General features: G+C 36.5%; 1 protein-coding gene across 1 annotated transcript; it reads right to left on the reverse strand.

The window, feature by feature from the left end:
* Nucleotides 1-5,943: 5,943 nt before the first annotated feature.
* Nucleotides 5,944-10,317, reverse strand: mterf2 (mitochondrial transcription termination factor 2). Its single transcript, XM_082181995.1, has 2 exons — nucleotides 10,213-10,317; nucleotides 5,944-8,457 (listed from the first exon to the last, which is right to left on the reverse strand). The coding sequence occupies exon 2, from the start codon at nucleotides 8,400-8,402 to the stop codon at nucleotides 7,272-7,274; it is 1,131 nt and encodes a 376-aa protein (XP_082038121.1). The 5' UTR covers nucleotides 8,403-8,457; nucleotides 10,213-10,317; the 3' UTR covers nucleotides 5,944-7,271.
* Between the last annotated feature and the right edge of the window lie 243 nt (nucleotides 10,318-10,560).

Raw genomic sequence — 10,560 nt, forward strand, 5'->3', positions numbered from 1 at the left:
ACACTTTATCTCAAAGGCTCTTTTAGCAGCTAAGTGGTGCTTCACCGTCCAAATAACCATTTAAAAGCAGCTAGTTCTTCATATAAACCCTATGAACAATCTTTTTTTTTGCTCAGTTATTACATAAGAAATCACTCCACACATGATCTGAAACAGCAGATGGACTCAGACAATGCTGCCAGTGATGAGAAGCACTTCCCTCACAATTACACATGCAACAGTTTATGTCCACTCACCAGATCCACTGTTACTCATCTCACTGTCACCATGGTGACACAAGTGAATCAAAGGATGGGACACAGTAGGAGTCATGTATGGTTTGTGTATACATACCATCTGCTGTGCGAACTCAGTGCCTTACTGCAGGTCTCCGTTATGTGTATTTAACTTAGATTTGTGATAATTGATTTGACACTTGTTTTTTTGTGAAATTAATCTTTGGTGCTATATTAAAGTAAAATTTCTAAACCAAATGAAAATGTTAAGTGTGCAACAACTTAATGACCACAAATAATGGGATATTATTTTTATATATATTGGAATAAATGTATGTCCAGAGTACATTGACAGAGAACGACTTTCCCCACTAGATGGAGCCGGCAGCTTGGAACGAAAAAAGAGATTGGCATGGTTTTATTTCAGTTACCCTAATAGCTGGTTTGATTTGCATTGAGAGATGATCTTATGGAAAGTACTCCATGCCAATCTCTAGGTATGGTGAAGGCTATGTGATGATGTGGGGCTATTTTAATTCCAAAGGCCAAGAGAACTTTATCAGGATGCATAGTATCCTGGATCCATGAAGTAACTGGCCTTTAAAAATAAAAATCTGCCTGCCTCTATGGGAATTTAACATAGGGGTGTCCAGACTTATGCACCCTGTATTTTAAGGAAGAACATTTATTTATTTACGATACATTATTCATTCACAAAGAAAATTGGTGTCCTTAAAGGTTGGATTTTTCCACAAAAAAAATGAATTAAGGCATTAAGTTCAATTTCCAAAAGATGATTTTTTATTCCTCTTTTTATTCAACTTTAGCATGGGTGTCTAAACTTATGCATAGCACTGTATATACAGTGGTGGTCAAAATAGATGGCACCCCTGATAAATATGCTAAAAAATGGCTGTAAAAAATAAATCTGCATTGTTTATCCTTTTGATCTTTCATTAAAAAAATTCACAAAAATCCAACCTTTCATTGAAGTAAAATAATTGAAAGAGGGGGGTAAATCACATTATAAAATAAATGTTTTTCTCCAAAACATGCTGGCCATAATTGTTGGCACCCTGTTATTAAATACTTTTTGCAACCTCCTTTTGCCAAGATAACAGCTCTGAGTTTTCTTCTATAATGCCTGATGAGTTTGGAGAACACCTGACAAGAGATCAGAGACCATTCCTCCATACAGAATCTCTCTAGACCCTTCAGATTCCCAGCTCCATGTTGGTGCTTCTTCTCTTCAGTTCACTCCACTCATCAGATAAGGGCACTGGGACGGTCATGGCAGAAGCTTCTTTTTGTGCTCCCTAACACATTTTTGTTGTGATTTTTATGTTTATTTTGGATCATTGTCCTGATGGAAGATCCAACCACGGCCCATTATAAGATTTCTATCAGAGGCAGACAGGTTTTGATTTTTTATCTGTTTGTATTTGCTAGAATCCATAATACTATGTATCTGAACAAGATGTCCAGGACCTCCAGCAAATAAATAGGCCCACAACATATAAGATCCAGCAGTATATTTAACCGTAGGCATGGGGTACTCTTCATCCCTGTTTGCACCAAACACATCTGCTGGGTTTGCTGCCAAAAAGCCCTTTTTTTCGTTTTATCTGACCATAGAATCCGGTCCCTTTTGAAGATCCAGTCATGTCTGACAACTGAATTTGCTGGAGTTTCTTTTTGGAGGAGCGAGGAGGATTTTTCTTGAAACCCTCCCAAACAACATGTGGTGATGTAGGGGTTGTTTGATAATTTTTTTTAGGCTTTCTGACCCCCAAGACTCAACTAATCTCTGCAATTCTCCATCTGTGATCCTTGGAGAGTCTTTGGCCACTCAAACTTTCCTCCTCACGTGCATTAAGACAATATAGACACACGTCCTCTTCCTGGCAGATTCGTAACATCTCTAGTTGATTATAACTTCTTAATTATTGCCCTGATGGTCAAAATGGGGATTTTAAATTCTTTAGATATTTTCTTACAGCCACTTTCTATTTTGTGAAGCTCAACAATCTTTTGCTGCACATCAGAACCAGGCACGGATTTAGAAAGCAGAGGCCCCTGGGCACAAAATCTTGGAGGCCCCCCTCCCCCTCGTAGCCCAAACTAACACAGCATCTTAATTTTTAGAAACAGTAAAAGGAAGCTGTGGGTTTTTCTTTAGTTTAAATCAAAACCACTTTCTCCAACTCCATTTCTTGTGATGTTAACTGTGACAGCAAAGGAGATCTATAAATATCTATAAAACAAAAGACAAAAAGGAAACTATCACAGAACAAAATCAGAAAAAAGTTTGTGTGTTTTAACATGTGTGTGTTTGGGTAGTGTGTGTGTGCATCCACACATGCACAGGTCCAAGGGCTTGATGTTTGCAAGCACACATGTATGTACACGAACATAATGAACATGCTCCTGAAAACTATTTTTTTCTCTTATTTTCAATCACTCCAATTCACTTTAAATGGTCGCCAGTTTTTTAACCAAAATGAGAAGCCTACTCTCAGATAGATGAGGCCTACGATTAATCAGATGCAAATAGAAATATAAAACTGGTCCTAATTTAAAGAAAACAAGCTGACAAAAAGATTGAATCCAATATTGGGTGATGATATAGCATAACAAGTGCAAGTTTTTATAATAATGAAAGTTTTTATAGGCTGGCCATTTTTAACCGGGAACATCAAAAGTGTTATAGGGTTTTGAGCACAACCTGAGGATTAAAAAAAAAACTGTAAAACGGGGTGAGGGGGGCCAAGTTGCATGTGTGCTTGCCGTTGTTTCACATTGTACACATGTATTCATAACGGTGCGCGTGCGGCGCGTCCACTGTGTTTGTGTGTGCGTGTGTGTAAAGAAATGCGCTTGTGAACTCAAACTGCGTCGGACATGGATCTACACAAAATAGTAGGCTAGCTTTTTACTTTTATCTGGGCTTTCAACAAAAGGAAATTCTACACAGGTGCCATGCATTAGGCTACACACCGTGAGTAATGAATTGGAAACACGCGCTCTGCGCTAGTGGACGCGCACTGTTATGAATGCTCACGCAACTTCTTCTGTATTCTCGAAATGTTTCGACTTTAATCTCGAAATACTATGTGTATATATATATATATATATATATATATTTTTTATTTATTTTTTACGTTGCGGTTCAGGGCTTCCGTACTTCTCTGCAGTGAACTGACGGAAAAAGGTGAAAGATAGGCTACTTTTAAAATGTGAAATATTAATTGAAAGAAGCCTAACGTTACCCTCAACTAGAGAACGAGTCCCACATATTATGCATTGATAAGCCTAGAACGGGTATCTGGTCATAAAAATGAACCGTCAACATTAATACAACAATGTTACATGATTTAAAAAGCAACAGGGACAAGAGGGGTGGTGTGGGTGCTGGGCTCTAGCTAAATCAGAATGATTTATTTGGGATCGGCGGTGGACGCAGATTTAGGCTTCTTCGCCGATCCGGGCATCTAAAAATCAGGGTTTTTAATTAGGGAAAAAGTAATAGATAGGCCTACATTTTGAGGCTGTCAAACTGGTAATGTACGTCACCGCCGGTGTGGTTAACAATCGACTCCGGTTGAAGAGATGAGTCCGAGTCGACTTTTGAAAAAAGTGGAGATGGTTGAAATATTACTCCAAATTAAATTCTCTCTGCTATCCTTCTCCCCTTTAGCTTTGCGTTTTGTGGCTCCACCGTTTTTTATCCATGTTGTTGTATTTTTTCTTGCCGCTATCAACAGTTTTCGCGGTAAGTTGGCTCGTCATCATCAGACACAGCCGACACAGCCAAAAAACTGATCATCATACTTTTTTGTGTGCAAATAAATTATTGTTAACACACATACACACAAACTCATTAATTAATTTTCTTTTAATTGAATAAAAAACAAACAAAAAAATAAATAAAAAAAAGGTCACACAGTAGTGGGGTCTTGGAGGCCCCCTAGAGGTCGGAGGCCCCCGGGCACCGGCCCAATCGGCCCGGTGGTAAATCCGGCCTTGATCAGAACTATTCTTTGGTTTTACTCGTTGTGACGGATGATTAAGGGAATTTGGCCTTTGTGTTTCCTCATATTTAAACTCCTGTGAAACAAGAAGTCATAGCTGGACAATTTCATGTTCCTAGTCACCCTGGTGTGCTAAAAAAGGTCAATATTAATGGGAATATACTTCAGAGATATTTTTCTCATAAAAAATTCTAGGGGTGCCAATAATTATGGCCAGCGTGTTTTGGAGAAAAACATTTATTTCATAATGTGATTTACCCCCCAATTTCAATTATTTTACTTCAATGAAAGGTTAGATTTTTGCGAATTTTTTGAATGAAAGATCAAAAGGATAAACAATGCAGATTTATTTTTTACAGCCATTTTTTATCATATTTATCAGGGGTGCCATCAATTTTGACCACCACTGTATATATATATATATATATATATATTTATATAGTTGGTTTACCTTTTAAAAAAAATTAAGTTACCTGGTTGCCTTAAAAATTTTTGTTTATTTGAAAAATAAATGTTTTAGGTAATACTATGGAGATTGGTTTAATCAACAGAAACTCTAAATATTATGTTATCTGAACCACATTAATTATCTAAGTTGATTTGACAAAAGAAAAAAAGTTTTGATAACAAATCATGAAAATAATATTTTAAAGTGTAGAAAAGCATGCCAAGGCGTGTGAAATCTGTGATTGGAAATCAGGGTTATTCCTCCAAATATTGATTTCTGAACTCGTCCTAAGTTATAACATTAGTATTGTGTTGTTTAACGTTAATATAAACTTGTTTTCTTTGCATTATTCGAGGTCTGAAAACATGGCATCCTTTTTGTTATTTTGACCAGTTGTCATTTTCAGCAAAGAAATGCTCTAAATGACAATATTTGACATTTGGAAGAAAAGTTGTCAGTAGTTCATAGAATTAATAATAAAACAAAAGTTTTACTCAAACACATACATATAAATAGTAAATCTCGGTATGCATGCATGTATGTAAATGCAATAATTTGTGGACCCCACTGTATATTTTTTATATTTTAATGTTAAATTGACACTTTATATTGGAGTAAAAATGTTCTCACCCTAAATAAAAGGTGAATAGAGCTTAAATAAATCCAAAATGACTACAATGTCATACCAATTTAGGAGAAACATAATAAATATTAATAAATATTTTTTTCCGAATTCATTTGTTTAAATGTTTTAATCCACAATGTTCACACATTTATATCTATAAAAATGATCTCATGATTACATAAAGCAAATTTTTCTGGACACCACTCTGATTAGGAGAGATTGCACAGAGGACAGCGGCACGCTTCAGCATGACCTCAGCATGGAATATTTACCACCTTAATATTCCAGCATGCAAAGTCCAGGGCAGGAAATTATAGACTTTAATTGCATGTGTCATCTATTTTCATAATTTCCCTGAGTTATGCCCCATAAAATCAATGTGTAACATTTGCTAATAATACCCACTGTCACATTTCAAATGAAAAAGAGCTATTTATACCCTCGCTTATTAACCTCCTATGTGTTCGGGTATAACTCAAAGTGTCATTTGCTGGATAAAGCAGCCATCCAGTCGGCGCCGTACACTAGGAGTGGACAAAGGAGAACAAAAGAGAGAGGCAGAAAATCTGGAGATGTGGAAACATTAGAACAGCGATAAATACGAATGAAACCTGCCCAAAAATGTCATGCATAAATTCATTTTAATATCAGCTCTAATCAAGCTCAAAAACATCCTTATTTTGATTTCACAGAGGCTATAAGAAGCTTGTGAGAAATTTAATAGCTCACCATTAAAGAAATCATAAAGTCCACCGTGTAAACAGCAGATGCCACAAGGCAATATGTAATGTAACTTCATTATAGATTCCAGTAAAGTCTTTAGCCTAATCATTAAAATGCACAAAATTATCTCAAAATGCAGCCCAGAGGCCAAAATATTGGGAAATGCTTGCAAATGAGATTTGGCAGCATACGGGTAAACATTCATTGATCTGAATATTTATCTGCATAATGCATACTTCCGAGAGGTATTTTACATTGTTCATTATGAGAGAATCTGATGAGGAATTTCAAAAGCGACATCATTTCTTGGCACTTCATGTCTGTATATGACAGTACAACTAATGACTCACAATGGCAAAATGTACATTTACATAGTAAAGTCGAGAAATTACATTTTCTTTGAGCACAATATGGGTTGACATTTATTTGGAAAGAATCACTTCCACAACATAAACAGAACCTTCAATCATTTATCCTTTTCATATAAATAAATAAATGTATTCATACAGAAAACAAAGGAAACCACAGTTAATATTAGATTTAGCACTTACAATCTTAATCACGAAAGCCTGTTTCTCCCATAAAATAAAAACTAAAAAAGGTCATTGTGACTTTTCATCTCACAATTCAGACTTTTTTCTCTTTAAACTCAAACTGTGAGAAATAAAGTCAAAATTGTGTGTAAAAAACTTGCAATTCTGAAGAAGAAAGTCTGAATTTCGAGACAAGTCAGGCTTGCCAGATGTTAGCTCAAAATTGCAAAATACAAACTCGTAATTACAAATTCTGAGCAAAAAGTCAGAATTGAGGGATATTAACTAGAAAAAAATTATGAGAAATAAACTCAGAATTGCAATAAATAAAATCTGAATTTTGTGTTAAAAACTTGCACATAGTTCTACGCAATTCCGAGTTTATATATCACAATTCTGACTTTTCGCTTGGAATTCTAGCAAATTAAGTCAGAATTATGTGTTAAAAACGTGCAATTAGGATTTTTTAACAATTAAAAAACACAATTCTGACTTTATTTGTCGCAATTCTGAGCAAAAAGTCAGGATTGAGCAATATTAACTAGAAAACAATTATGAGAAATAAACTTGGAATTGCAAGAAAAAGTCTGAATTGTGTTAAAAACTTGGAGTTGAGTGAAATCTCAGAATTGAGATTAAAAGTCACAATTACCTTTTTACTTTTTTTTATTCTGTGGTGGAAACAGGCTTCCATATTTAATCTTCGGTTCGCAGTGGAGCTACTGGATTAAACAGTGGCCTCTCTCGCCTGAGACGCAGCTTCCCGTAGCTCATCTCGAAGTCCTTTTTGGTGCCGTTGAGGACTTCAAGGCTGCCAGTACGTACATCATAACCAAAAGAGTGCAGTTTCTGAATGCGATATTGAACTATCTGCGTTGTCAGTTCTATCACTGTGGGAGTCTCCTTGATCTGCTCCATACTTACTCCAGCGGTGAGGAGTCCATTGAAGCGATCAGCTAGTATAGGCACAGAATAGTATAACAAGGCTGGACACTGAAGTACGACCTCCTTAAACTCTGCTTCTGTGCATTCCAGGGTCTCCTGTGAGTAGCTGAGGGTGAGTCTCATGCTTTCAGGGTTCAGCTCAGTAACAAAACCCCTCAGTTTGGAAAGCAGCCGCAAGAGCTCATTGCTGGTGAAGCCCCTGTCGCGCAAGAACGTCAAGTTTTCGCGCAGGACCTCGGGGGGCTTCAGAAGCACGTAGGGATTCTGAGTAAGCAGCTTCTGCAACCAGATCTTCAGATTGTCCTCCCTCCCACCCAAGTCCAAATAGGTCTTCTGCAGGGTCTGGATCATCTCCTCGTTTTGCTTCATAGGTCGGCTGAAGCTCTGAGGGGCGCTGGCCATGAGCTTGCTGATGATGCGCTTGTTAAGATGCAGCGTTTGGAAATACACTATGTTGGCCTTCTGGTTGTCGTGATCAGAGGACGAGGAGAAAAACGAGGCAGGGAATTTTTCAATGATTCCGACCAGATCCTTCTGGCTGGCGCACACAGACATCCACAGCTTTTTCTGCGCCTCCATTTGCTCAGGTTTGCAGAGGATGGCCTCAGGATGGAGCTCCAAAACACGGGCGATGACAGGCCCGCTAGCCCCCATGTCCCTCAGCAGGGCGGCAGTCTCGCTCACGTATACGGGGCTCTGCCGCAACACCCAACCCTTCACCTTCCGGATTTTACTGAGGTCTACGGACAAGTCGTACAAGGCGTCCACGGTAACCAGGTTCTCTTCATGAACGATCGAGGAGTTGGGCCTTGTGAGGAGTGAAGTTGTTACTTGAGCCCGCTGGCAGTAGAGAGACAGTGATGTCGTGACTAATCGCAACATGTTTGCACAATCTAAAGATCTGTGGGTGGGACCGTTGGGTAATTGAGTGACATGCCTGAAATAATAGGAAAAACAATTCAGAAAGTCTCAAACTATTTGAATAAAACACTTCCTCATTCCTATTTACTTATGCAAAGCTGATATCATATGCACAATCTTTGGAGATTAATGAACAGAATGACAATTCAGACACTACAAACCATCTACCCATAGGATGTTATTTTGAAGATGCACTTGATGCACATGCCCTGGAACTCATTTAATTATTGACAGCTGATATTAACTAGCTTTCTATCTGGTAACACCCGCAAAATGCTAATATTACAAAAGAGCCGAGGGTTTTTATAACAACACCTCTGTAAGATAATTTACTTATGATAACTAGATATTAGCTTTGGAGAAAACTGGGAAGTTACACAACAACCATTGTTAGATATACAAACAGAAAAAGTTAGATGGTTCCTTTATTATTATGACATATTTTTCTTGAGATTTAAAAGAAAAACACTAAATACCTTGAGGGACCAGGACGTCCCAATAGCTTTTGAATTTGAAAGAGACTAAACTATTAACCCTCATGTTCTGTTTAGGGTCTTTCAGGCATTTAAAGAAACCTTTTAAAATTTTGTGAGGGTTTTTATGCAATCTATGTGCTGGTGTACTCCAAGTTGAAAAATAAACTTGACAAAATAAACTTTTAGAAGATATTCGCATAAAAATGTTAGAGTCATTGGCTTCTTGGGAATATCAATGACTCAACTTGTACTAAGGGGCACTTTTGTTCAATGAAATGTATTCTAAAATGAGAATAGCATACTTGAAATGTCCAACATGAAAAATATTTGCAGTCTAAGAGAGCATTTTTATATGTCAAGATTTTCCTTCGTACATTCCAATACATACATTCCATCAAATGTTTGAAATAATTTTTATATTTTTTTATATTTTTGAAACAAAAGTCTCTTGTGCCCACCAAGGTTGCATTTATTTGAAATATAGATCTTTTTTGTAGCATTATAATTGTCTTTACTGTCACTTGAGTGATCAATTTAATGTGTCCTTGAATAAAATATTGTTGTTGTTTTACTTTTAAATGGTTGTGTATCAGTTTACACAAAAATATGAAGCAGCAACAACTGTTTTCAACATTGATAATAATAATAACAATAATAATAATTTCTCTTGAGAATCAAAATCATCATATTAGAATGATTTCTCAAGGATCAAGTGACACTGAAGACTGGAGTAATGATCCTGAAAATTCAGCTTTGCCATCACAGGAATAATTAACATTTCAAAAAAAATAATAATTAGAAAACAATTATTTTACATTGCAATAATATTTAAAAATATTAAATTTTTTTAATCAAAATAAATTCATCATTGGTGAGCATAAGACTTATTTTATAAACATTAAAAAACAATGTACCTAAATGTGAGTAGAGAGAGAGAGAGAGAGAGAGAGAGAGAGAGAGAGAGAGAGAGAGAGAGAGAGAGAGAGAGAGAGAGAGAGAGAGAGAGAGAGAGACATTAAAGGAATGAAAAAGGTAAGAAAAGCAATTTTTTAAATATTATAATTATTGTGTGATTATTATAATCATATAAGTGTGATTATTACACTTTTATCAAACACAAACAAGTCAATTTCAACAGAACATGAGTGGGAAGGGTGTGTTCTGTTACAAAACAGAAGTCGTGACATTGAAATAAAGAAACCAACTCCACAGTCTAATACGGCTTGCATGTATTAGTCGCAATAATATCACATCTGAAACGAGCTCATACAGTAAATTAGACTGATCATTATTACCTCTGTACTGTAGTGACAGCGGTCACTCACATCTTCTTCAGTAAGATAGGAGCACCTCTTGTTCTTGTTGTTGTGAATGTGTCAGTGTGACGGCCATGCGGTCTGAGCACAACAGTGCCACCCTCAGTGCGGGAGAAAATTTTGATTTATAGATTTTGATAGATAATACGAGCACAGCGGAAAGAAATACGAATTGCTCATTCACCTAAACTACAAAATAGTCAAAACTGGCACTAATATAATTTGAGCATTTTTGAATGGCAGCCAAACTATTTCAAGCAAATAGATAGCCTAATTCTGATATATTTTTAACAACATCCTTTAAGGGACTGTGTGTTTTCTAAATGG

This window comes from Leuciscus leuciscus (assembly GCF_965113295.1).
Source record: "Leuciscus leuciscus genome assembly, chromosome: 10".
Lineage (NCBI taxonomy): Eukaryota > Metazoa > Chordata > Actinopteri > Cypriniformes > Leuciscidae > Leuciscus > Leuciscus leuciscus.

Excerpts from the sequence above, each read along its gene's own strand:
- mterf2 (XM_082181995.1), bottom strand. The coding sequence starts at position 8,402 with ATGTTGCGATTAGTCACGACATCACTGTCTCTCTACTGCCAGCGGGCT.